Source organism: Netta rufina, assembly GCF_964035555.1.
Source record: "Netta rufina genome assembly, chromosome: 2".
Taxonomy (NCBI): domain Eukaryota; kingdom Metazoa; phylum Chordata; class Aves; order Anseriformes; family Anatidae; genus Netta; species Netta rufina.
In genome coordinates this window covers 137,328,971-137,356,969 of record NC_140124.1, presented here as the reverse complement: position 1 = coordinate 137,356,969, position 27,999 = coordinate 137,328,971, and the positions used below count along the sequence as shown (strand labels likewise).

Below are 27,999 nucleotides of genomic sequence, written 5' to 3'. Positions count from 1 at the left end.
TGAGCACTGCCCCACGCTCATTACCCACGCTCGTTAACCTTTAATTTCACCCCAGCTTCACCCCTGGCTCTCCCAAGGCCCTGCTGGGTGGCACCAGCCCTGCTCCTCAGCTCATGCTCCCTCCTGAAGCCGAGCCAGGGCCTGCCCCGGCCATGAAGCTGCACTTCAGCATCCCCGCTGCTGAGGAGCTGCAGGAGGGGCACGGGGGCCGCTATGTGGTGGGCTTGGGGTCAGGGTGGGTGTGTGGATGGGTGGTGGGGGGCTCGGTCATGGCTCTGACAGCTCTGTGCTTGCAGCTCTACTCCCTGTTCCTGGAGGGCTTCCTGCTCGGCAAGGCTCGGTACCGCCAGCTGCGCCGCTGGGACGAGCAGGTGAGGGCTGGGATTCAGCCTTTTCCCCTCAGCCTCCTTCCCCGGACACCGCTCCCACTGAGAAAAATGGCTGGGGAAATCCCAAAGGTGGGATCTTTCCACCCAAAGTGCTCCCACACACCCCTTGGAGGTGGCCCTGTCCTGTGTAAGGGCAGCCCCAGGAGCAGCAGGGGATGCTGCACGATCCCATGGGTTATTTCCAGATGAGTCCACGTGATGATGTCTCTGCTGGTGTTTTGTTTCTTCTCCCTTTGGCCTCAGTCCCTTTCCCCTCCATTTTCCCTCTGGCATTGTTAGGAGGAGCAAAGAGCACATGACATCGAGCACATCCCCGTGCTAACCCGATCCCTCTAGCCTTTGCCAGCCCTTGGCAAAATCCTCCAAGTGCGATGCCTCCCGCTCCAGCTTTTTTCTTTTTTTTTTCTTTAAGGTTTACCACTTCTTGCTCAAGGTTTGAGCTTCATTAATGCTTTCAGCAAAATCTTCCCCTTCTCTGTGTCCCCTGTAACTGACCGATTACCTTCATGAAGGACTTTACAACTCATTAGCAAGCTTTTATTTTTAATTTGTTCAAGCCTGCTGTTGGTAGCTGCCACACTTGGTCTTGGGGCTTGGCAGTGCACTTCTGTCCCTTAATTGTCCTCCCTGTAGTTATGTCAGGTTGCTTGTTTATAGTTCTTATGTCCTTTTCTCCTTATTTTAATTGAAATACTTTGTTAAGGTAGAACAATACATGCATACAGGACTTCTTAAGCTCCAGGACAAGGTAATTCAGCTGCCTGACCAGATCACACATAGTGGACACAAAGCCTCAATTCTGTGATGGATGCAGGACACAAATCAGCTTTTCTTGTGGACAGATTTCTTTATGATTATACCTGATAATATTTCTTGAACGCTTCTCTGAAGGGTTTGTCTCTGGCCTCTGTTGGATGTACAAAATCAGAAACCTATATATTTCTTTTTTCCTGATGCTGTGCCTTACCTGTCCCTTTTCTCTTTCTGTGCCTTTGCCTCCCTTCTATCCCTTTATATATTTTGGGTGTGTATTTGGCATTACCAAACCCCATTCCTTGCTGCCTCCCAGGGCAGTTCTCTTTACAAAAGGACTGCCTGAAGGGAACAACTGTTGAGGAATCGGTAGTAGATGGCACAGCATTACAGGGCATGTGAGGCCCTGGCTGCACTGCTGAACGGGGAGATGCAGCTATGCAGAGTCTGGGCCACATTTCCTTACCCCAAGGTGAGGTGCCTTATTGTCAGAGGGGATTCACAGCCCTAAGCACAGTGCCTGAGGTGAGTGGCATACAGGGAGGTGTGAACAACCAGGAATGATATCCTAAAAGCTCGGGCATTTGGTTATGGGAAACCCAGGGTTGTTCCCTCCTCTGTCTGAACACTTAGGTGTTAAGTGCTAGCAGTAGGAAGGAAAACAGGAGGGCCAGGCTCCCTGTGCCAGGACAAATGCCATACCTGTTAGGCAGCCTTCCCTCCTGTTTGCTTTTGCTAAGCCAGGACCTGTGCAGCTGCTCTCTGCCAGTGACTTCAGCAGGAGTGGCAGCATCAGGCACACCTGACACTAAGTCCCTTTGAGAGCTTGACAGCTTCTAAATATCTTCATGTATACCTTTGGTTGAGACATGTTTTAAGCATTTTTAATCTTAGAACAGTGTGTATTTTTTTATTTTTTATATTTAATCAGATAATTGAGAAGGCAATGCCCAGAGCCCTGCTCGCTCTGTACATAATCCATCTGTGACAGCTTTACAGTCAGTGTTGCTGTTTTCCTGGGTTAGCAGTTTTGTTTCTGGAGCTCTGTCTGGCTTGGGCATCAGCACACAGATGATGGAGCGTGGTCCTGGGTGAAAGGACTCGTCTGTACAGCATGGGCAGAACCTGTCCCAAAAGCAAGCTGATGGGATTAGACAAAGTAAGAGGTGATTAATTCAATTACACTTTAAAACTGATGATGCCTCCTGCTGAGGAGGGAATAATTTATTGCAGAAAGATGAAAAAGAAACAGCACCAACTATAGCACATCTTTAAAAGATAATCTTTCCAAAAAGGGGAATAAAGATGTCGTACTTAGGGAAGCTACTCTCTCTGGTTCTTTGATGTGGAAGTTGTGAAGGAAGAACAAATACCTCCTCTACAACGCTGGAGCATCCTACCTGGGCTCCCAGCACAGCAAAAATCAAGCTGCTTGTTGTGGTCCTGTGGGCTTTCCTGGCCCTGGCTCTTGCCCTGTGGTGGGGAGCTGGCAGTGGGGCTGTGCCTGGTGCTGGGCGGCGAGGCAGGATCAGCTCAGCCTGCTGCTGTACAGCAGTGGCAGGAACTGCACACAGTGCCTGCAAAGGAGTTACTTGGCCAGAGATATAAGGAGGGTGAAGAATGAGAGATCTCCCCCTGGACAGCGTGTGGGCAGGAGGACTTGGAAGTACATGGCTGGTCGAGTAGGTCCAGCTAAGAAACATCTGCAGTGTGCAGGGCACCCTGGCACAGAGTTTAGACGTGCAACTTGTGTTGGGTGTCTTTAGGTTGGAGAAATAAACCCAGAGTCTTAAGGAAGAATGGTGGGAAGCAGATCTGGGGGAGGAGGATGTGACTCTGGCGGTGGTGGTGGCCTCGTAGGGCAGCAATGCCCAGGCTGTTGGTGCCTGGAACCAACAGGTGTGGTGTTCTCTGCACCAAGTTGTGCCAGGGGAGGTTTAGGTTGGAAATGAGGAGACATTTCTGTCAGAAGGAGCAGCCAGGCCCTGGGACGGGTTGCCCAGGGAGGTGGTGGAGTCCCCGTCCCTGGGGGTGTTCAAGGAGAGGTTGGACGTGGTGCTTGGGGACACGGTTCAGTGGTGACACTGGTGGTAGGGTGATGGTTGGGCCAGGTGATCTTGGAGGTCTCTTCCAGCCTTAATGATCCTGTGATTCTATGTTGGTGATGGCTTGCGTGTGAAATGTAGCCTGGGCTGTTGGGTCTGTGCAAACTTCAGAATTCAGAGGCATGTTTCTGTAGCTCCTTGCCATAAGAAAAGGTCTAATTGGCAGGGAGAAGCTTCTCTTCTCTGTAGCCCTGATCCTGAGGACACACAACTCACAACTGTATTTCAACAAATTTGCCAGGCAGCCAGCACTGAGATGAATTTTATTATTTTTTTTTTATTTAAAAAAAAAAAAAAAAAAAGTAGGCCAGAGTCTTGGCTTGTGCAGACGGGTGATAACAGACAGTGCAGCTTTGCAGGTGAGGCATGGCCTGCACGCAGAGGGAGGAGAGGGGACCTCCTGGTAGTGACTGTGGCTCCAGCTTCTGGCAAATTTCTTGCTCTGTCTCCTCACTTTGCCTGCCTGTAGAACAGAGATAATATTTTTCACTCCTGGGTGAAGATCGCATATGTGAAGGACTCTGAAGATGAAAAGCACCCTATAGCAGCTATTACTGTTAGCTTCCCATAAAGCCAAAGCATGTAGTGCTATCTAATTCTTTTGTGCTGTGTAACTTGGAGCAATTCAGGCCTATCTAGTAATCACGAACTCGAACAGCAACGTGTTGCCAGCGTAGGGAAAGTGGCACTGTGAGGGTATGCCTGACTCCTCTTTCTATCTGCCAAGTGGGAGAAGGTATTGCTAATTTTTCATGAGCAAACATTTTTTTCTTTTCCAAGCTTCAGCTACTGGAGTCATGTGAAAGACTTGGGCAGCTGGGCCTGGAGGAAGAAGCCAGCTCGCAGGATTTAGTGACACTGACCGCTGAGCTGAATACTGGTGCTGAAAACTTAATTAGTAGTAATGTCTCCGCATGCTATAGGAGTGTCAGCTTACTTATCGGATGCCAGACGGTTTTGATTTAGGCGAAGGAAGGTTTCCAGACAGGCTAACTGATTCTTGTTGTGTTTAGTAATGTGCATATTGGGAAAGTAAGCAGAGCATCTTTGTGTCTTGAGGTAATTTGCCTAAACAAAATATTAGAGGTTTGATGGTACTATCAGAGTGAAACTCAACATCCAGCAGAGTTTAGCATCATTTAGCTTGAAAATACAATAAATAAATAAATAAAAACATGCTTGATGTGAACTTGCTGCCAATTGCAATACTGTAATTGTGATTTTGCAGTCCTTTCAGGTCTGCTTATAAATGAGGTAGGTTTGTACAGACATTATACTCTTATTAGCCAGCTAATATAGCTGGAGGAAAAATTGATCTTTCAAATAGTTTGTGTTTCTGAAAGACTACCTGTTTCATTGACAATATTATGTGATCTGGTGAAAGATACTGCTCACTAGCAAAATAATAAAAGCCTCTGAGGTAGCAGAAGTCACCAACTTTTTTTTTTTAATGGAGTTTTTAACCTGTAATTCTGTGATAGGTTAAAGAAATCCCATATGGACTTATTATATGGACTTATTATATAAGTCCCATATGGACTTATTGCAGAAGACCTCGGCAACCTTATTGTGTTTGCCAATGAGGTGTAGCAGACCTAGCCGATAAGGTTCATACAATGGTACTTTTCTGACTTCAAGCAGGAGCTCCGAAGGAAGTGGTAAGGCTAAAAATGAGACATCCATCACTCTCTTGGGCTTGTCTTCAGTTGTCTGCTCAGGCAAAGGTCCCCATTTTGCCCTTGCCATGGGCCCTGAGGGCCACCGGGGAGGTGCTGAGCAGGTACCTGCACTAGCTTGGCATCAACCCCTGTCAAAACAACAGAGCATCAAAAGCTTCTTGGAAGCTATGAACACTTCTTCACTGATGGAGAGTTCTCCTTTGGCTGTTTTGCAGCTGAGGCAGGTTTTTGGGAGCACTGTGCCTGCTTTCCCTCCAAAGTTTTACCTGGCAATGACCCAGTCGATGGCAGATGAGAGACGGTCTCAGCTGGAGCAGTACCTTCAGAATGGTAAGCCTGCATGTAACAACCTGATCAGCTGCCACACACGGGGCTTAGACCTCTGAGGATGTGTCCACAAATGTGACCACAGGGTGCTTTACCTCCTACACTGAGCTGAGCAGGGACATGCCTAAAAGGCAGGGGCTGAGTGTTGCAGCCTGGTCCTGTCTGTTGATTCACCAGCTCCAGAACAGCAGCATATTATGTTTTTCCTCTTAATTTCTTCTTCAGCTTTCTCAAAATACAAAGGTGCAGCTTCACACACAGCTGGCACACGGTCAGGTGTGAGAACTTGTGCCTGGGAGGAAAAAGGGAAAGGCAAAAGAGAAGAGAGGCCCTTGGACTGGTGGGAGTGTAATGTGGAACTGGGCTCTGAGTAAACCTCTTCCCTTCAAGGGCTGCCAAGCAGACATGATAATTACAACAAGATAGAGTTTGTAGATAGCTCCCTACACCTGAGATTGAGTTTGAGTTATAAACCAGGCCTGCAGGATCACTGGAATTATCTCCTGAGTTTCACAGAGGCCAAGAGATTTAAAAAAAATAAAAATAAATAAAAATAAATATATATATATATATACATTTTGACTACTCCCCCCAAAAAGGGTGTGTGGCGGGGGATGAGTTTAAAGTGGTTTTACAGCCTCTGGCATCAAATACTCTGTGTCAAGACTTTCAAAGCAAACTCAGTATTAGTCTTTAAACCCTTACTAAGTGAAGAAGTGATTCTCTCTCTCAATCTCCCTCTGTTTTGTATTCAATGGTGCCTTTTAGAGTTACTGACCATAAATGACAATGGAGTTGTGGCCAAGGACTTGACTGCTGTTCTCTCTCTTCGGGAGAACAGCACCATGCATCTCTTGCACTGTTCATGGCTGCACAGGGATTTAACAACAGGCTAGCAAAGACAGCTGTGCAGAAACCAAAGGATGGATAAAGTTTAATCAGCAGTCATGTTGTATACATCTAATTTTTTTCAGACAATGGCCATGTTAATTCTCTTTTGGCCAAGTTTGTTGTCCTCTTTTTCTCCTCTAACTCTTGTTTTCCAGTTACTTTGGATGCAAACATTACCAAGAGTGAAGTCTTCATAAACTTTTTCCGGAAGCTACAGCTGGTAAGTTTTGAGCTTTTCAGCCAGATAATTTTTTACATGAAAGAGTTGAAACGTTATCCTACCTCCTGAGTTCAAGGCTTCCTTTGCTATCTTCCTTTCTATGTGTTCTTAGCATATCGGTCCTGTAAAGCCACGAGTTCTGGTGACAGTGCTCTCTCTGAAGCCTAGGTGGCAATAATAGTAGCATTGCTATTGTTTTGTCCGTGTACAAACTTGCTTCTCACATGGAAAGAGCTGTTTGCTTTGTTATGTCCTGTGGCGTATCTGATGGATCTTTTTTTGCCTCTAAACAGTTCCCAAAAGAGCCTTTGTGAGAGCTCAATAGAGGGATTACATCCTCTCTTGGATTTTGCAACTGTAAATGCTTTTTGGTTGTGTCAGTACTTTGTACTGATAAGTATATTGATGACTGCTGTGGAAATGTCAGGTTCTCTTATCTTGTGACTGTAGTGATGGGCACAGTCTGGCGTGTATTCGGGTTGCTGCAGCCTGGATGGCTTTTGAAATCTGCTTTAATTTGGCCCCTGACATGTATGATTCTCTGGCAGGGATGGAGAGCTGGAGGACAAGCGTAGGAGGAGGGGAGAAGAGAGAATAACCATCAAATTTTACGAGCATATGTACTCTCTGCTGTAATGTTCGCTCTTGTAAATGTGAAATCAGAAGTCAGTCATGATTGCTTAAGGACTTTTAGGTGTGTTCACCTGGCTCTGCAAATGTGAAGAAGCATTCTTAACAAATTCTAGAAAGATTTTCCCTATATACTCTGTAAATAAAAAGATGCAGTTTGTTTACAGTCTCTTAAATTCAGATGCACCAAAGTGCTCAGGACAGTGGATGAAAAGCCCCTTTCCCATTAAGAATTTCTTTCATGAGAAGCACTCCCTTCAGTTCTGATTCAGTGCCTGTTACAGCCCGAAAGATAACTCCAAGCCATTACCGTTGAGTCTTAATTAGTCTTGATTAGACTGATAACAGGCCTGCTACAGAAAGTTAGATCCGTCAGGAATGCCTGCAATTTTCCCTCAAACAATGCCAATTGACTTCTTCCTAACAAAGTTCTGGCAAGAAGTAAGTTTTGGAAGTGCACATTTGCAGTGTCTAAAGAAGTTTTTTTTTGTCATGGCTTTTTTTGTTGTGGATTTCTGTTAACATACCTGCACAAATGATGCTCTACATCCAGGTTTCTTTCTCTACTGCAGGCACTTCTGGCGAGGGGAGGTGACTCTCCGTCAGGCTGTGTGCAGGACTTACTTGACATACAGTTATGTGCATGCTTATTAAGGCAAGTGGTGGTTGTGCTGCCAAAAGCAGTCGGTTATTTTAGCAGATTTCAAGGTAGGCGCTGAATTATACCTTAAAAGTTAGTGCCAGGTCAGTACATTCTCGAGACGTAAAATTAACCCAAATTTCTGTTGCACAATACAATGGATTTTCGTACACAACGTCTGAGCTTCCTGCTTGGCAAGGACAGTGGTTCTCCAGCTTTGTCAGTTTACAATTTCACCTTATAATTGTCGTGCTTACACAAATTACCGCTTCATAATACAAATAGCAGCAGCGCTTTGTGTTCTTTCATTACGGCAAAGAACAAACTGCTAAGAGAGATCAAAGGATCCAATAACTTTGCGAAAGACGTGAGCGCATCCACTGTCATTAGCTGCGCGCAGTGCCTTTAATTGGTGCAGCAGACGTTTGAATAAGTGTTCATTTTGGCTATTAAGGAATCTCATTCAACAGGCTGGCTTCGTTGTGCGTGTTCCCGTAGCTACCGGTCTATTAAGGGACTTGTGAAACGTTTTATGGCAGAGTGACAAAGTTTCTGTAACAGTTTTGAAAGACACGGAGTGAAGTTTGTCTTGAAAGCACCTCTGTGCTGTGCTTTCTCTGCTGTTGAAGATGTGTAGGCAGCACTTAGTGCCCTACGCATTCCTCAGGAGTGAACACAGTGAGAGTTTGTGTTGCTGCTACCGAGTGCTAAAACCAGGCAGTCCCCTCAAACCCGCTCTGTTTGTTATGCTGCAAGAGGGATGATTAATCAATGATTCAATAAAACATCAGGAACGTGATGAAACAGCAGGCTGCCTTTCCATCAGTGACGTGGGCTGGCTCTGGCTCTACCTGGAGCAAGTTAATGCAATTAATGCACACTTTTACGAGCAGCCTGCCAGCTGATGTGGGAGAAGTGGCAGAGAGACCCCGCTGCAGGTGATGAGGAGTGGGACTCGGTCCGTGACTTCTCTGTCCCCGCAGCTATTTATTGAGCAAGGAAAAACACTGCTGCTTTTATAATGTGAGGCTTCGGTTTAAATAGAATAAGAAGATTGATTTTTCGGCAAGATCTAGTCTAGCATACTGCTGACTTTTTTTCACCTTCACTTCTCTATTTCATTAGAGCTGTCCTCTCAGTCTGTTAGTGCTTGCAGAAGCTTCATTTTCTTGGCTTATCTTAGCAGTGTTTCAGCCTCTAGCTGAAGCTGTTTGTTGTACGTATATTTAGTCACTGATTAAAATAGAAGATGCAAAGAGAAAAAAGAAAAATCAAGCTGAACTTGAGGCCTTTTTGGTTTTTGCCCTGTGTTTTACTTCAGAATGGGGTTGTGAAGGGTGTGCCAAGACCAGCACTCTGCAGGGTGGGAGTGCTGCGTGGGGACTGCGTGCCAACCTGCTGCATTCCCCTGGCCATGTCTAGCAGGGCAAACTTTTCTAGCAGAGACAAGTTCAACCCTGCCTTCTAGGCCCTTGTTTTTGCTCAGCACCTGTTGCATAGGTTGTCACAGCGTGCTCCTGGTAGCAGGCATGTTCTGGCTGTCTCGCCAGCAGCCTCATCTCCCAGGGGGAACCCTCAGGGCACCATGGGGCTCCTGGTGCTCGTGAAAGCAGCTTTGCATAAATGGATGTTTTGCTCAAAGCAAGCATCACCGAAAGATTAACCAGCACTACTGTGTAGTCCAGTTGAATAACCGGACTCATAATGTGGCACCCTCTCCTCGTCCTGCCTCTGCAAACTTGGACAATGACCAAGCCAGGGAGACGGATTCAGCACACACCCCGCTGCCTCCAGCCCTAATGACAAAAGGCACAGTTCTTGCAAGAAGTCATTGACGTTAACAAGGTGAGACCCTTGTGGCTGTGCTGCTTCCTTCTCTTTTTTCATCAGGAGAAAGTATGAGCAGGTGTGCACATCCCTGTCAGTTTTAGTGCAGGCCATCTATATCCCTGAATGTCATCCGAGAGCACGATCTATCTCCGTGTTGGCCATCCGTGGATTAATGCGATGTATTCGGGATGTGGCTGGGAGTGCAGCCAGTCATTGTGCATCTGACAAACATTGAGACCTCTTCCCTTGGTTTGGAGCTGGTGATCACCTCTTCCAGCCTGTGCTGCTGGTAAGCAGCAGCCTTCAGCATGAACAAAAGTATTCAGGTGCTGCCAAAAACACAGGTGGAAAGTTTCTGAGTACTTGAGCAAATACAGCCTGATAACAGGCAAAGCAGTGTTCCTACGTGGTCCTTTACCAAAGGACGTAAGGCAGCTCTCCTTCCTGGGAGCAAGCACGAGGCCAGGGATTAAATACTTGAGGGAGATGTGGTGTGCATGCTGTTGGGAATGTAGGTAAAATGTAACCCAGAAATCTGCAGTTACCAGGAGTCAAACCTGTTCTGATCACAGACTGAGTTTTCTTAGGCAGAGCCCCTGCCTCTGACCAGGCAGCTGCTGTTTCCTTGAGCAATTGCAACGCTCACTGTTTGTGCAGGCAGTGGAGGAATACGTGTAACATATTCCTCTGTACTCGCCCTCAGTAGTTCACAAATATATTTGGATTTATATGCGTACAAATAGAAGTCAGGCTGAGTACCTCCAATCTCAGTACTGCTCTAAAAATGTTATTTCTTATCAAATCAGGCTGGGCTTCTTATTTATAAACTTCCATTTCCAAAGTGCAGCTGGCCAGAAATCTGAATTTCATGCGGGAAGTCCCTGTACTTTCCAGCTTTTGCTGCATGCTGTGGTGGGAAGTCTCTAGCATAGAAAGTTCTGAAGAACTTCAGTTCAAAGATGTCCAATTTATTTTTGCTTCAATGTTAAGATTCAATTCAGTCCCCTATCCTGCTGTTCTTTACAAAGATGTTGTGCTTAAGAGCCTTCATTCATGCCCTTTCTCCTTCTACGGACCATGCTTCTTAGCTGAGAGCAAAGCCCTTGAGACCTTGAAGAGGGTTCGGCTTAGTGCTGACTTCTGTTAAAAGAGAATCATTTAACTTTATTTTCTGGGGAGTAAACTAGGAGGAAAGTGTTGTGTTTTTTTTGTTTTTGTTTCCTGTGGGGAAACTATATAATAGGCTTTTTTTTTTTTTTTTTTTTTCAAAACTCTTCTTTCCATCAAAACCAAACCCCAGAGAAAATCCCAAATCCCTGAGCAGCCCTGCATGATCTTGTGTTACATTAATGATGGAGCTGTGCTTCAGCCTCCTGGGGTAGGCAAGTGGGGAGCAGGCAGCAGTTCAGGTGTCTCAGGAGATTTTATCACAGGTAATAATGACAGCAGTAGGAGAAGATTTGAATAAGCAGTATTTAGGAATGCAAGTGTGCAATTCTCATTACGTGGCAAGTTTCCTGAATTTCAGGACCAAAAGCATAGGAAATGTGGAGAATACTACTGGACGTGTACAGCTGCCAAAATACAATAATTTTTCTTAGATGTTGGAGCCTGATGTAAGCAGATGGAAGCGACAGCTGATGCTTCTTCTAAAACTAAAACAGCATTTGGGGAGAAGACCTGAACCTTTCTGATTCACTGCTGCAAACTTCTTTCAAAAGTATTTTTCGGATCATTTTGGAAGTGGTTGTAACTGCCACGTGCACTCCCTAAATGGATCGCCACTAATGCTGATAAGCACTCTTCCCTTCACATGTGTTTTAAACTTATTCTGGATTCTTTTATGTCGTTTTAGGGACGTGTCTGTATTTGTCTTTCTTGATTTCATACCATCTTCTGCCTTACAAACTGCACTGTTTCCTCCTTTTGTTTTTATGTAAGTAATTTTTCGGTCTTAACAATACTTTGCTGATAAGGGGCTAAGCACAAATATTTATAACACCGAACAATGCGTAGCGCTTCTGGCATGGGCAATTTTGCCTTCTGGGGTAAAAGCATGTGCTTAAAGGGGGAAAAATCCCCAAACCCAACAGTTTAAGATAATTCTTACTTCTGATTTTCTGTGCCATAGACATGGTAACAGAATGTTATCAAAAGTCAGAGATAAGGAAGTGGGGGGATTTGTCCCCTAGACCATGAAATGAAGCTGTGCATGTAGTTCAGTGTGCAGTTGAATATGAGAAATTAAAGCAGTTTTAAACGAAGACTGTGGAAACCACTCGCCTAAGTATTAAGCAGAAATCCCTCATGAGACCATTCTGGATGGAATTGAGATTTTCTTTTCTCTAATAAGTCATTTATTATAGAACCTCAAATTAATCTGCTTACCAATATGCTGCATGGTGTCCTTAAAGAACTCAAACTGTTTGGAAGCAACAGAAAGTTTGGATCATGCTTTTCTCCTGTCCTGTATCACCATGGAGTAGTGAGGTGGCAAACAGGGTGGTGCAAGGTGTGACTCCCCTTCTGAGCGGCAGACTATTATATCTCCACAAAGACTATTATGTCTCCACAAAAGCCAAGTACTGCTTCTTTTAATTAAGAGGAACGACCAGACCTGTTTCCTGGATAAGAAGGAAATTAGTTTGGGAATAAAGAGTAAATCTGAGTGGATTTACTCAGAAAGACTTCTGATAGGGCATTGGCTAATGCCCTCAGAAGTTCTCTTGTTTTTTAATGCATGCATGCGAACAGCTGGGTATGCAGCTGGGCGAGATGCTGGGTGTCAGGAAAATCTGTGGAAAGTCTGTTTAAATTAGAATGATCTGTATTTTTGCAAGACTTTTTTTCCTTCCCCTTGACATATATCTTTTTACAAACTTTTGCTCACATATTCTTAATAGATGTTCTGGAAGACAATACGTTTTATTTGCATTTGATCTTATTTAAGAGTTATTTCAAGGTAACTTTTGTTTGCATTTGGCTTACTTAAGAGTTATTTCAAGGTAACTGAAGAACATGGTATTTCTGACCCAAAAATAGTGATGAATCTGTGAAGTGAGTTGACTGCACATTCTCTAGGGTACCCAAAGGGGAGTGGATAATGGAGTACACAGCGTAAATATCAGTCCTGCCACTAGCTCCTGCCGATGTCGGGGTCAGGAGAGGCTCCTATGTACAGGCACTATGAAGCCTGCAGCAAGATACCAAGGGTATTTGACACCTAATAGCTCCCAGGGAGTTTTCGGTATCCTCCATCAGCTAGCAGAGGTGGATATGAGAAAATAAAATTTAATGTTGCATGCAGTATGTGCGATTACAGTATTTTCCTCCACTTTGAATCTCAAGGGAAGTATTTCTCCCTACTTAATAAAAATGCTCGAAGGGCCATTGTTGTCCTCTGATCCAGCGCAGTCAACAGGAAAAGGAGCTGCAGCAACGAGTTTCTGCCACCTCATCCAGACACATCCCCAAGGGAATTCTCAAACTAGTGTCCCTCCTCTTGCAACAAGTAAGTCTGAGCTCTCATGCACAGCATGGCATGGGGTTTTCTGAGTTTGAGCTGTGGAAAGCCATCTAGAGAGTGGAGAACACATCATTCCTATGTGCTACCTCACCGTTAGAAATACGTGCCTTACTTCCAGTCCGACTGTCTACCATCTGCTGACAGCCAATGAATCTGGCTTCTGTGTGTTGGTTTTCCAGATTCGAGATCACACTTCTTATGTCTAGACATAAGAAAGACCTCTGAGGTCACTTATTTAGGTCATGAGAAAACAGGCCTCATAGTGCTTCTAGGTTTCTTCTTCGCATCCCCTCCCCATTTGTGGTGTTCTTGAACCCTGGGCTCTGGTACTGCAGTTTTCCAGTGGCAGTGGTTCTGTTGTATTAGGATGCCATAGGAAAATCTCAAGTGAGATTAACGAGGCTATCTGTAGGTATAGGGCCGCATTTTTCCTTTTGGCAAGATTGTGGCTTTGAATATTCACATGCAGCTGTTTATCCACCTCCCCTTCTTAGTCTTTCTTCTTCCTAGAATAACGACTATATTGTTCCTACAGACACTGACATGAAGTAACCCATGCTCAGCTTAACACCAAAATGACCCTCCCTGGATTCTGCTATATCTTCACACTGGCTATTCTTCATGATTGTTTGTTTGTCATCTGCAAGCTCTAGCAGTAATTTCAGTAACTTATTGTTTAGTAAACAGTGACTTTAATCGCTAATTTTGCTGGACTAAATAGAGAAATGGAGCTTCAGCGTCTTCAGAAGGACTCTACCGATATGGGAAGCAATAAAACAATGTTCTGTTTCTACCTAACAGGCCACATTTAAGATCCAAACCCAGAGAGCGTTTCTGGACGTTTACCTTGCTGATGGCAGCAATATTACTCTTGATATCCAGACGTCAGACACTGCAGAAAGAATATTACAGGTAATGGGTTTCTAGAATCATGGAAATTTTCCATTTGTGAGAAGTGGGCAAAAATGGAGATCATTTCTGTCAAGAAAGAGTAAAACTCACTATCTTAGAAAATACAATTCTGTGGGTTTTGAGGGTTCTGTTGTGCTGGGGGTATTCCTGATTTTGCAGATGAGCATTGGTTCTTAAGCTTGTTCATAAATATATCTCCCTAATGTTATGTTCCCTCTCCTCCTTTGGCATTTGGCTGTCGTGTTCAAGCTTCCTTCACTGATGATAGAATCAGCAAATAATTTTTATTTTTCCTTTGGGGGGACACGGGATGTTCAAGGAAAGGTTGGACCTGGTGCTCTGGGACGTGGTTTAGTGGGTGATATTGGTAGTAGGGCGATGGTTGGACTAGATGATCTTGGAGGTCTCTTCCAACCTTAATGATTCTATGATGGTTCAAAATAGTAGTGTGTAAGCCAGCCCCAGAAAAGGGGCCCTCAGCCCCCCTAGCCCTCCTCCTCCTTCCACGTGAGGGCATCTTCCAGGCTACTCCCAACACAGCTGCCTTTGGCCATGCATGGGCCACTCCATCACAGAGCCTTGCTGAGGCCACCACTGCATTGGTGGTAGGGTGATGGTTGGACCAGGTGATCTTGAAGGTCTTTTCCAACCTTAATGATTCTCTGATGTTGGCAGAGTTCAGGTGAGAGAGCTTGAACTCTAGTAAAAAGTGATGTCCTAGTCTTGGCTGAAGTCTTAAGTAGCACGCTGTTGTGAAAGGTTACCGTGCAATCAGAAAGTCTTGGCCGTTCTTCTTGCTTCTCCTTTACTTGTTCTGCATCCCCTGACGTTTACTTGTGAAACTGTGCGACTTCCTCTGCACTATTGGCATGCTTCTAGCAGTGTGGCTCTGGGATGTCAGTAACAGCTGTTGTGACCCATATAGTAAACAATTGCTAGTTGAATTGTGAAGCAACCGAATATTGTCAACACAATTGGCTGGCTTGTGCTTGATAATTTCTGCTGGGGTTCCCTCCCCATGCATGGAGAGGAGGAGCAGTGGCTCTCCACGTTGTAAATATGTGTGTGTGTGCATGGGCAAGGTTGAAGCCTCATCCTCAGTTCCTCCCATTCCCTAATGGTAACAGCAATAATCGCTGCCCTCCGCCAAGCTGCTATGTATCAGCCTGTCACCCACACACGGTTCTGGTGAGCTGGATAACGCAGGGTAATCCATAGCTGTGTGAAGGCAGCCGGATTCCTCCTGCCATGGGGTTTGCATCTCCCAGGGCAATGCTGGGACCGGTTCTTCCAGGGGATGGGAAGTGTCAGAGCTGGCCTTAGACCCTGCAAGAGGAGACTTGCGGAGGCTGAGGTGGGAGATGCTGAAGGCAAAATGTGTCGGAGGCAGTAAGGAGATCGGAATTTTGATTGGGGAAGAGGGAAGTTGGTGCTAATAGGGTGGAAGAAGTAAGGAGATATTTCAGGTAGGAAATTTGCATAAGGACCTTGAGTAAGGAAAGGATTTGCCAATATGCTTTAAAAACGCTAATAATTTAGGCTTGATTACCTCCTTAGTTTTGCAGTGGATCAAGGTAACTGCAAAGCCAGACAGTGACATTGTACATTGCGTTGTGTACTGCATTCATAGAGGCTTAATATTTGTGTAGAATTTTACAGAAATGATGACATTTGATTTACTGCAGACACCATTTCTTCTCTGGTGGTCTTAAAGACAAGAGAGGACTTTTAGGAATTATTTAGGTTTCCTCACTGTAGATTCTGCATTCACTGTCCTTTTTACAGCTGTTGCTCCCCAGTATCCTCGTGTTCAGACCAACAAATACCAGACTCTGCCTCGATCCAAGAAATGAAGTAATTAATAATCCCACTGAATCTGGTCTGCCTGACGTTCCTGGGAAATGCCATCCGGTTCAGTTAGAATTATGCAACTCAGGGGTCATATGTTGAAGCTTTGTGGCCAATTTCAAGTAATTTTGGGGGACTTCTTAGCACAGAGGCAGACAGAATGAAAGATGGTGCTGCTGATTGTTCACTTCTTCGTACTTGTGTTTGAACTTCTGGAAGTTTCTTCCCATTCTGGTGATGAGTGTGAGGCAAACGCATTGTACGCTCTGCTGCCCTCTCTGGTAACAGCCCCGATGTTAACAAGGATAAGGAAAACCTCAAATATGTGTTTCTTAATTTTAACTTGGAACAATTCTTCTATATTTAGTTTGTCTGTCTTTTCTATGGACAAAAACATGTCTACTTTCCAAACCAGCTGCTACACCTGGGGGAAAACCCCTTCTGAACTGCAGAGATAAGTGAATTTACAATGCTTTCAGTGTGACACGGAGCTGGCAATGTTTCAGGATTGGCACCTTCTGGAAGAAGTCTGAAAACCAGTACCTCCACCTCCTGTTCAGACAAAAGGAAGTCCAGCTTCTCCGAACAATGTCTGACTCCCCTATCGAGTTGCACAATCTGCCAGATGAGCTAGGAGAGGAATGTTCTCCGGGGTGGAGAGTTTTCTTGCTGTTCTCACACCACTTTCCTGAGTGAGCTCAGAAGATTATGGATACTGCAGAACTTGGGAACGCTGTAATAGCACTCTACTCTTTGAGGTTATGGCTGCTTTAACTAATGCTTTGATGCTTTTTCAGGACCTAAAGCAAAACAAGACGACTGCCCCAGTCTGATCCAGCTTTTACTGTGCTCACCTCTGCCTGACTTTTCTGTCCCTGTTATCCCATTGTGCAGCTGGTTCTGCAGATCACTTCTGGTTTTCTTCATTGGTGTCACTTCTGTCCTTTTTCAAAAAAGATGTGGAGGGGCCACATCAAGTTATATAGCTATTACATGTCCAAATGTCAGGCTGGGTAAGATTTTTCCTTCTTATGCACTGCCGATAATGAAAGGTCAGCAGAGCTCAAGTCTACTCTTGACAGAAGCCTTTGCACAGAAGTGTAGAAACCTACAAGCATGCCTGTTGCTTTCAGTGAAGGGGGCAAGGCTCATAGATATTTCCTAGAAGTGCAATACTACAACTGTAGTGCAACTCCACAGCTTGGAAAATACACAAATTGTTTAGAAATATTTATCTGTGATATTCTCTGAGCCAATAACATTATTCAAGAACACAGTGATTACTGTACAAGAAGATTTGAGGATTTAATAGTAAAGATCTGGGAATAACATGGCAGATGTCTTGCATTGGAGTACACTTAAATGTATGTCAGAGTATAAAACATTTTCAGTTTTACTGCATTTTTACATTACTTTGAAACTCATGAAACTCCTCACATATGTGAATATTGCAGTGTGGGAAGGGTTCTTTCCCACATGGAACATAAGGAAAAAGTTTAAAAATTAAGTTACGTTGATAGGTACTGAACATCTCTTTGTTATTCATGCCAGTGGATAGCTAACGTTCTGTCTTTTTTGTTTTTAAAGGTTACATCATGCAAGATGGGGATAGCAAGAGAATTAATAAAATACTTCAGCTTCTTTTTCATTCAAGATCGTGATGATGGAGCCCTGTCTGGTAAGCTGCTGAGAGTGCTCAACTGAGCCCTTCGATTTTTTTGTTGGCTGCAGTGACTGATCCTGGAGCCTCTGAATAGCCTGCATGAGCCTCTTTCAGCTGAAAGTCCCATCCTGTCTGACAAACCCCCTCAGGCTCATTCCCTGGATGGCTCAGCTGCTGCTTTCTGGGAAGGAGCAGTAGTGGGGAACAAAGCATGGCAGCAGAGAGGTGTGGTGCAGGGGACTTTCACATGTGACTATCATGCCCCTTGCTGTTTACAAGACATGTAGCAACTTTACCACATGGAAACTACTAGGTGTATCTTCTGGGTAGGCATTGAATCAGATGCTATACCTACATAAACCACTTGTAATTCACAGATCACATGCTGAGTTTAACAATAGGACAGGAAACTCTTTTGTTATATTTATAAACAATGCCTGTGGCTTGCTTTCCTTTATACCTTGACATGCTTCATTTCTTAGCTAAGCTTAAATGTGATAGTACTGAGCAAGCTGTAAATCTGAGCTGTGAGTCTCTTTATAGTCATAAAATGTGAAGGGTCTTTTATGTTCTCATTGGTCTGCTGATGTCCTTTTCCCCACGTGGATGGGGCTGGGTTCAGGCCTGGGATTCGGAAAGGCTGGGGCCAAACCAGGGATGTGAACCCTGTCTCTGCTGTTGACTGGAGTGAAGCTGGGCATTGCAGCCCCTCTGAGTGACCTTGACAAGTCTCAGATTTTTCAATCTTCTCATTGGCATAAATATGTTGATGCTCTTTTAAACCTTTTCAAGGCAAAGGTCCAGTAGTAAACTCAGGCTTACTCAGTGGGGTAGGCAGCTTATTGTCTGTGTCTATCTTATTTATCACCCCCGTGTCCCTCTGTTCTCTCAGCCTTTGAAACGACTTGCTGAGTGCACAGAATCCCTGACTGTCACAGTCTCAAATGTGTCCAGATATAACACATTTTACATGCTGTTCTAGTGCAGCCACAGATGGATTTCTTTTTTCCTTGTATTGTGATATAATTAGATACCCAGGAGAACAGAAAAGATTTTTAATTGATTACATTTTTATGCGTTTTCACAATCGCATTAAGTCCAAAAGTAACCCACAGTCCACTGCCAAGAAATACCTAAGCTCACACGCTAAAAATCACGTTGAGATGTTCTGCTGAATTGTGGCATTTACAGGAAAGCAGTGACCCCTGAAAAGCTGCATGCTTTTCTTCCTTTACATTAGCTAAAGCGCTGTTCTCTGGTCTTCCATTAAAGAAAGATACCAGTCTTGGAAGCTTGCATCTACACATTTTAAATGCAGAAGCATCTATCCTGCTTAGCTTTGTTCAGAGAGAAGGATATTCTGTAAGAGTATAATCTGAGGGAGCATAGATACTCTGCAAGTAACAAAGCTACATGAGTTTAGATTTGGATAACTAACCTCTCACTTTATTTTAACGCAGAATTTGTGCTTGTGAGGTGCTTCTCCAAAAGCACTGCTAATCAGCACTAACTGAAATGTGAGAATAGCTGGGGGATTTCACCAAATATTTTTCTCTTCTTTTTGTTTTTTATTTTCTTTTCCCAGTGGTGAAGAAAGTGGCAGATTTTGAACTTCCTTATGTGAGTCTTCAGAGCATGAAGGAGTTGGACTGTAAGCTTGGGATCAGGAAGTGGTGAGCAAGAAGCTTAAGAGAAACTAGCAAGATATGTGGCAACTGCTATAAACAGCATCAAAGGAAGAAATCCTTTGAATAACTTATTTACAAAGTCTTTAAGTCTCAGCAACATGTTGTATTCTGAGGCCGGTTTGTAATTGGGATTGACTGCTTCCTATGTCTCTGCATATTTTTAATTTTATCACTGCAGTATTCCTGAACCATCTTTTGCTGCAGCAAGATCTTTACTCTCTCACTTTCGGAATATAGATGAGAGGTGTTTTGTGGCTGATCCACTCCTAATTCTTCTACCTGCATAATGCAGTGACCACAAATGGATATACACAAAAAAAAAAAAACAATATAAAAGAGAGCTCTGAGTTCAGAGTTGCAAGCCACAACTCAGTTTGGGCAGAGATAGATTGCTTGTTATCTAACATGCTCACTTCTACGTGCTAATACACAAAATATGTGGGGCAATAGCTTCAGTATTTATTTTGGTAAGTGGCCTGTGAGCAGCAGAGCACTCTTCCCTCTTCATTTGCTCACAACTTAGCTCAGTTGTGCTGATAGAATCGTGTGGGCAGACAACTGGGGAACTAACTGAGGCTAAGAACAAGTTGCTGGACACTTTTGTTTTTGTTTTTCTTGTTTGTTTGTTTGTTTTTGCTGGCTTATATTTCAGCCTGGGTCAGACCTACAGGGTCGCTTGCTGTGCAGCAAACAGCTGTGCTGGCTTGTGGGTGAGGATAAACCCTGGGGACAGGGAGACTGGTGCCAAAGTCCTGCTTGTCAAACAGTGCCCTGAAGGTGCAGCAAAGCAATTTAGCTGAACCAGTCTAATGGCTCATTGGGGTGCTTGTGGTCTGGTCTACTTCTCCACGCAGTGAAAAAGAAAAATGCTAATAGCAGGGTTAGTGAATTGAATTGTCTGCAGCAGGTGAATGCTTAGAGCAAGGAGTGTGGTTGGGAGCAGGGGTGGAAGAAAACCATGTCTTTTGGTGGCAGTGAGCAAGGTTGCTTGGCTTGAAGCTATGCAGAAATCTGGTTTTTGATACTTATAACTCGTCTGGTTTAAATCTACTGGGCTAGAGCTTGGCCTCTACAAAGCTTTCTCTGTTTCCCTATATGTGCACTTATAAATTGCACATATTTAAACTACCAGTGGTGGTAGATGCTATGGGAACCTTACCAACTTTTATGTACGTAAGGCATGGGCTGTCTGAGCAAAGGGAGAAAAGGAGGAGGAAAATTTTAGTTTTAAGTTGTAATTGTTAGGTTTGGTACCACTAAAATCAAAGTGGAAAGGTTGGATATCCAAACTAAAGGTCACTTCCATTTTATGACAACGTATAAAGAATGAATGAAGTAACACTTCAAAACCAGGGCTTTTTTTTTTTATATATAATCTGGTGGATAATGGTAGCTTGCTGGGTTGTGATCCCATCATTATTTTTAGCTGAAAAATCAAAGGTTTATATTAAGAAACTTAACTTCATATTTTATTTCACTTTTTTCCCCCCCTTGGCATGGAAAAGGTATATGGATCCTTCTCTTGATACGCTGCTGACAGATTGTAAAGCTTCAATGAATTTGCTATATATGCAGGTAAAACTGAAAGCTCGTCTGAATTTTAAAAGCTAACTTCTTCAAATTATTTTCTTCCTTTATACAAGTTCCTGAAATGTCTGGTATAATTACATTAATATCAGGTATGTTTTTAAATGGTTTCTGGTCTACATTACCTTGCTACGCTTTTCTAAGTGATGGGTATAGCTATTGATCTTTGTTATCAGACTCATGTACTTGAGGCACTATCTCATCTCTGTTTTTTTTTGCATGGGAAAAGTATTGCACAGAAAGACACGTAGGGATCTGTCCACTTTATTTTTGAGTCTCTGTGTATAGGCAGTCTTCCATTATATGACTTGAATTCTCAGCTGTAGGTGTGTTGAGTTGTACTAGCTTTGAGAACTATCAGAAATATAAAACAGTGTAGTGTAAACTTGATGCTTTTTTTATTATTTTTTTTTGGGGGGGGGAAGGTGTTTTGGTGTGTCTTTTCTTGTGTGTGTGAAAGGAAATACATTTTTGAATACATTTTTGCTGACTATTTTTGCTATTTAAAAAAAAAAATGTTTTAAGGCAATCCAGGAAGTTAAGAGGAATTGGATTAAACCAACAGAAGGGCAGATGCAAGAGCTTGAATTTCTACAAAAAAATAGAAACAAAGCAAAGGTAAAATGTTATTTTTTTAAAAGGTAATACGGTATTTTATAAACAATATAAACAGATCTAAGGAGTGGATTTCAAAGGAGTGATGTCAGAGGCTATGACTCTGAAAATACAGCATGGTTTTATGGACTGGTTTGAGCTAGAGACCCAGGTCTCCTGGCCAGATATTGAGTTATCAAATAGAAAAGCAGGTTCCTATCTCTGGAAGCATTTTAAAATATCCCAAAAGAATTACTTGGATTCCAAGGGCTAGTAGGAATCTTGACCATGAATCCTAGTCTTCCTGATGAGATACTAAAGTTTGGCATAATTTTAGGAAATGAAATGGAAATTAAGATTACTGGGATAGCTGTTCACAGTATTTCCTGCTGGTTAGTTTTACTTCTTCCCCTCAGCATGGCTGAGAAGCATTCCAAAGGCACAGCTACTCATACTTGGTGGAGTGGGGGGAGTTGCTAAGTCAGAACTATGAATTCTACTCTCTGAATCCAGCATGGAAATGTTATGGTAAATCTGTGTCCACCCAGGAGAAAGAAGATTAGGAATCTGAATGATACGCTTCATAGCCCAGTTCTTTTCAAATCACTAGATTTCACGTGCCTCTACAGCAAATAATTTTAGTTCTGTCTTTCTGGTGCAGTTCCTGGAGAAGATTCGAGAAGTGCAGTTCTATGGATACGTGCGGCTTGATCCTTGCATTTGTGACTATCCAGAAGTAGGCTGCTCGGCTGAAATCTATGCTGGAAATAACGAGATAAACTGTTGCATAAAATTACCCACTAACCAAACCAAAGAGGTCAGCTTTAAAATCAACAGGTTGAGAAGTTGGCAGGTCACTTTCCTTGTAAGTACTTAAGCTGAGTTTGTATCTAAATTTACTTTTTCTGTGTGAAAACTAAGGCTATCAGGCAATGGCGAGTCTGGGGAGGGGGATTCTGTTTTAAATCGCTCCCATCTGTCCATATTCCTCTCCAAACCTATCCTAAAACAAACTCCCTTGGCAATCTTTGCAGCAGTAAATATACTTATATATAAATAATAATTGAAAACCATCTAGCCTTACTCTGTTGTCTTCCTTCCCTGGCATTCTGTTCGTGCTTTTCCTACCCTTCTCCATTCTCATTGAAGGGGGAGCTGGCAGAGCATTTTGTGTGGGAGCAGAACTGTTCTAACCAACTTCACACTTGCAAAGGCTTCCCCTTCCTCCCTCCCTCCCACTTGCTTCCCCCCACCAGAAGAATTGTTCTGGTATGGATCTTCAGCCATTTTATTTATATACTGAATAAAATGAACCTGATTGACTAGTTCTGATGTAAGGCTGAACACCTTCATGCTGTTTCTCCTGTTCAATGTTTTTTCAGGGTGAAGACGACACTCTGGAGTTCAGATTTGAGTACAATGATTCGGGCACATGGGAGTGGATAATTTTGTACACAAAGCAGGTGAGTTCTCTTTCCTTTTAGGAAAGGATCAGAGTAAAATCTAATCTTAAAGCCATGAGGATCTTCAGGAGTGATTAGTCCATTTCTACACAAGTGCAGCAGCTATGTTTTTAAGCAGGGTTAGCCTTGGTACAGAGTTATCTGAGGCAAAGCATTTGATTTTCTATTATATGGGGAAGAAATTTTTATATAAATATTTTCCATGGTGAGAGAAATGTTGTCTAGCACTCAGCAGCAAGGCTTGGATGGAGCACAGAGGTGTTATTTACCTACTGAACTCAGTAAGTATCCAAAAATCATTAGTTAGTCAGACCCACCTAAAGCCAAAAGCTCTCATCTTCCGCAATAAATCCTGTTGTTCAAATATGCCATAATAACACAGGTTAATAGAAGGTGTGAATATGTGACATCATAGTGGTTTCTTTACATATAAATAATCCATAATTAGGATTTTATAGAGTGCCATTCCTCCCTGATGTTATGTGGGATGAGCACGTAGAGCTCAGGTCATATTAGCTGTGCAAGATGCGACTCTATGATCTAGTCTACAAACCATTGGTAAAGCCATCTGGTATAATCACCGAAGCTTTAATTTTTAAATAGGGCTGAGTGCCTGTAAACTCCAGCTTGCTTCATTTGTTGAAGTGTTCTTGATGCTGATGCTCCACATTTGATTAAACTTGCTTAGGATTTGGTGCGATCTGGCAGCCTTTAAGGTAGCAACCACGGGCAGCTAGAGAAAACAACCTGCTTCACAGAACCAGTCACAGAAACTCTTATTCTGCTATCTGAACAGTGCCTTGAAAGTTATGCTGAGGCTGGACTTTAACCAACTGCAGCTCTTATGGTGCACTGAAAGGATGTTGAGCGCAGAATAAAACTCACTGAATTAGGAGAGTAATCATTCTCCAGTTAGGGATGATTATTTCCTGGTGGAAGAGGAATGGAAGTCAAGTACATCTTTTAACAGAAGAAACTGAAATGTTCTCCTCTTTATCCTCTTCAGGCCTTTCTGCTCAGCAGCTGCTTGAAGAAAATGATATCGGAGCAGATGATAAAAGAAACCAACAAAGTCCCAGAAATGGTGAGCGTGTGTGTGTGGGGGTGCCTGAATTTGTATTTAAATTAAACAAAACTGCTACTGCTATCATTCTTTTAAATGTGCTAAGAAAAGTCCCATTGATGAAAAGGGTCTTACATGTTCCAGCATTTCAGTACAGAATTACTTGACTCTACATCTCTGCACTGTTTTACTGAAAATAATATTTGCTCTGAATGTTAAAGGTGGTTTGTCACTGCAGTTTTAATAGTCTGCTTTGCATTCTTTGACTTTCATTCTTACTGCATACAATAAAAGACATTTATGGTATTTTTTTAATGTTCTGCTCTACCCTGTTCTATCCATATCTGGGTTTCACTTCTTCACCACTTCATTTGCTTGCTCCATCTGTTGCAATGTTAGACCAATTTGAGATCTGACATTCACACGCTTTATTTTAAACCAAAAAAGTATCTCTGTTAATAAAATAGAAGCACGATTTCTAGCTAAAATACCTCTTCTGTCTTTTGTGTAGGCCTTAAGCGTGAAAACATGTTTAGATATTTTATTAAATCTCTAGCGTTAATAATGCCTTTTTTAACCTTGTGACACCTAAAGACTTTTAATGTTTGCTTTCTGAAAACTTACGAGAAAACAAAGGAAAAGAAAACTGATCTTCTAGAACCATGCTGATTAGTGAGCAGTGAGGTAATGAACATGTTTTTTCATAGCTTTTAACCACAAATGAAGTTGAAGAAAACACCAATCAATTTTGGAAAAAAAATGATTTATTGCATTCTAAGATTATTTGTACTGGAGGTTCAGTAAATAATGAATGTTCGTCTTCATAATTAAAATCTTCAGCTGCTGATTCTACTTGGGTAGCCTTGATTATGAACAGAATTATGAGAAAAGGGTAAATATGCCAGATCATTTCCTACACTGTTTCCACTGGGTTAAACTGAATGCTGATTTACTCAACGTACTTTGGGTGCTTGGGGAGCATTTAAACTTATCCTAAAAGTGGAACTTCTTAATCTATTTAGGAGACTGAAATGCTTGAATCCATGAAAAACAGTAAGAAATCCAGCATTCAACAGAAACAGGTTAGTGAGAAATTGTTTCCAAAGTGTAAATGCAGTGTGTCTTGCTAACTAATGATATTTAGCCTGATTTTTTTTATATATTTTTTTTTATGGACAGGGAGACTTGTAATTAATTTAATGGTAAAGTCTTTGGGTGGGAAAAGGACCTAAATCTGAATTTTGGAGGAAACATCTGAATAAAAAAAAAAACTATCTTAGTTTGATGGATTTAGTGACAATTTGGTTCATTTTATTTATTTATTTATTTTTGCAAATGCCTCATTCAGAAACATTTGCAGTTTGCAGAAAGACATAATGTATGGACAGATCAGGTGTGTATACCCACGTGCAGCTGTTGCAGTTTACAGCCCTGTGGCCCTGTGCTTGGATTCAGCACTGGAATTGCCTATGCATTCATTTTTTCCATTAATTTGGGAGGGTTTTTTTTTGTTTTTGTTTTGTTTTGTTTTTTTGCAAAATTTGTTATGTTACATATCTATGTGTGTACGTTCCTGTCACATGAAAGATGTAATTCCAAGTTGCATTGGCTGTAATCAATATTCGTAGCTAATAGTTTCTGAATAGCTAAGTGGCTTTAAAAAAAAAAAAAAGTTGATTTTTTTTCTAACTCATTTGTTGAGTATTAAACAATAATAAATGGAAAGGGAATAATGTAAAGTAAATGGAAAATAAATGTCTCTTCCAGTGTATAATTAGCCAAGGAGGAATTAATTCTAGCAGAAAAACAAAACAAAACATAATCTGCATTCAGGAAAAACAATCATTAAAAAAAAAAGTTGATATATATTTAGAAAAAGTACATTAACTTCACAAAGCTGATCACCAACAACTCTTTGATAAGCAAATCAACTAACTTGTGTGGTGGGTTTTCTTGCCCTTTTCTCTGAAGTGCTCTGTACTCACTGCTGGAGACTGGATTCTAGGTTAGGTGTGGCCCTCTATTCATAAATAAGCTGCAAATGATAATAAGGGAGACAACGTCTGCTGAGCAGACTTGCTGTACCTCTGAGAAAGACTGAAGGGTGTGCTTCAGTGGCCTCACTGGTACAATTTCAGATGCTGCAGGTGAAGCAGCGACTAAATTGCACAGCTCTCTGGGTTTGAGGCAGTTGTTCTGACTTGGGCATATTTTAAAATAGCTCCTTGATTGCTAGCTTTTGGAGCAAGGTGGCTGTGAATGCTCCAGCTGATTTTTTTTTTTGTGAGGACAGCAGTCTTGGAAAGGGCAAAGTAAAGCCACTGAGCTAATTGGCCCTCTTGCCTGTGTAGTGTCTAGCTATTGACATGAAACTTGGCAAATTAAGAAAATTACAGCTGATAATGAGAATGAATTGTTTAAGTCGAGGTATGGTGAGGCATAGCATGCCATGCTATCCCTGTTTAACGCAGTGTGTTATACAGTAAGTTTAAACCAGTTAAGTCTAAACAAACTAAGTTGTGCTATTAGACAATTAATATAAAATCTTAAACCATACTTAGTTAACTTCTCCATGATCACAATATTAAGGTTCTTAGGGCTTCCCTTTCCTATTCCTCTCTGTCTGTACAGTGTTCTTGGAAAATGTATTAAAATTGTATCTATGTACATTCTCATTTGGGAAAAAAATAACAACATTTGAGTTGTGTCTCTATAATTTTCCCATTAGTATTCCCAAGAGTCTTACAAATCTTTCCTCAGAGGTGACTGAAAGTTTAACTGAATGCTCTCCAAAGACTGTGAAAACATGCCAAATATTTTCTGCTGACTCATGGGAAGAAAAAATTAACTTTGGTTTTCTTTGCGATCCCATAGCAGTATGCTGTTGCTACTAGATCAGTGTGAGAGTCTGTAAATTCTTGTTCAAACAGATAATCTAGTGCAGCTGTAAGATTTAACAGGAAAATTAAGAACAATCCATTGAATCGAGATCAAAATGATTCAACTAGCATGAAACAGGCAGACTTCACAGATAGTGAGGATGTGCTATGGAATGTGCCTATATCTAGGCAACTTTACTGTTATGTCTTCGGAAAGTCTTGAAAAAGAGAGGTATGAAGTAATCAACTTTAAAGCATTTGGAAACCAAACCCATATTTTCATAGATTCTCTGGACTCATTACAACATAGTTGCCATAGCTTTGTGATAGACACTCTCAGCAGGGTGCTTCAGGGACATTTATTTTACACATATATCAAGGTACCTTGTTGCAAGAGGCAGAAGAGAAAAATCTGTGCCAGAAATTCTCCTAGTACAACAGTAAACTGCAGTTACCTGCAGTGTAAGGATATAGATAGCCTGTTTGCACCTTATAAAAGCAGGGTGTCATAGGGTTAGGAAGCTTGAGAGGGTTCACAGTAGGAAATGTAGGGAATTCTTAATTGAAAATTTAATTCAGTGACAGCTTTGAGGAGGATGGAACATGATGCATCTATTCGGATTGCCTGTCTAAACTTTTAATTTGTGTAGGTGTCACTTATGCAGGTGTTATGGTTAAAGTTAAGAATGTGTGATAACAGTAGTCTATCTAATTTATAAGGTCCAGTAGACAGTGAAAGTACCTGCACAGATGTCCCAGTGGACACTATAATGCCAAATAACACTGATATTAGAACATTTGGGCCTGCCCTTCAATCTGCACCACATTGCAATAAACCTTAAGAGCTGTTCTTGTGCCTTATTCCAGCAGAAAAATTCTGTTCACTCCAAAATACCAACATAGAGATCATTCATTGTACCCAGATATTATCATATCAGCTTTTCTAGCTAATGTTCATAGTTATCTCTAATTACTGAAACGCATACATTCTTTTAACTGTTTATTTGTTTTGCTGCAGGTCGTCCATTCGAGTTTTATATCAAGGAAAAGATTTTTGGTTAGGCCGAACGAAGAGGACTGTGTATTTGAGAAAATAAGAGAAGAGGACCTGTGACAACTTATTCTAAATACTCTTTCAAATGAAATATCTGTGTATAATAAACCCATTGCTGAGAGCTTGAATAATATGGAAAAAGTCTTCAGTGTCATTCTTTGTCTTTTCTATAGAATTTTTAACTCTAGTGAAATATTCTTTACAGTTAGATGGGTGTTGTCACTCTGGAGACATCTTGCATACATGCTTTTTTTTTTT

General features: G+C 42.2%; 1 protein-coding gene across 1 annotated transcript; it reads left to right on the top strand.

The window, feature by feature from the left end:
- Nucleotides 1-152: 152 nt before the first annotated feature.
- On the top strand, nucleotides 153-27,801 carry SNX31 (sorting nexin 31; the record flags this gene model as incomplete). The annotated part of the gene is made up of 14 exons (XM_084281231.1): nucleotides 153-218; nucleotides 297-371; nucleotides 5,142-5,256; nucleotides 6,300-6,364; nucleotides 13,792-13,902; nucleotides 17,338-17,428; nucleotides 18,999-19,086; nucleotides 20,607-20,676; nucleotides 21,214-21,306; nucleotides 21,944-22,147; nucleotides 22,665-22,745; nucleotides 23,752-23,829; nucleotides 24,831-24,890; nucleotides 27,706-27,801. The coding sequence occupies 14 exons, from the start codon at nucleotides 153-155 to the stop codon at nucleotides 27,799-27,801; spliced, it is 1,293 nt and encodes a 430-aa protein (XP_084137357.1).
- Between the last annotated feature and the right edge of the window lie 198 nt (nucleotides 27,802-27,999).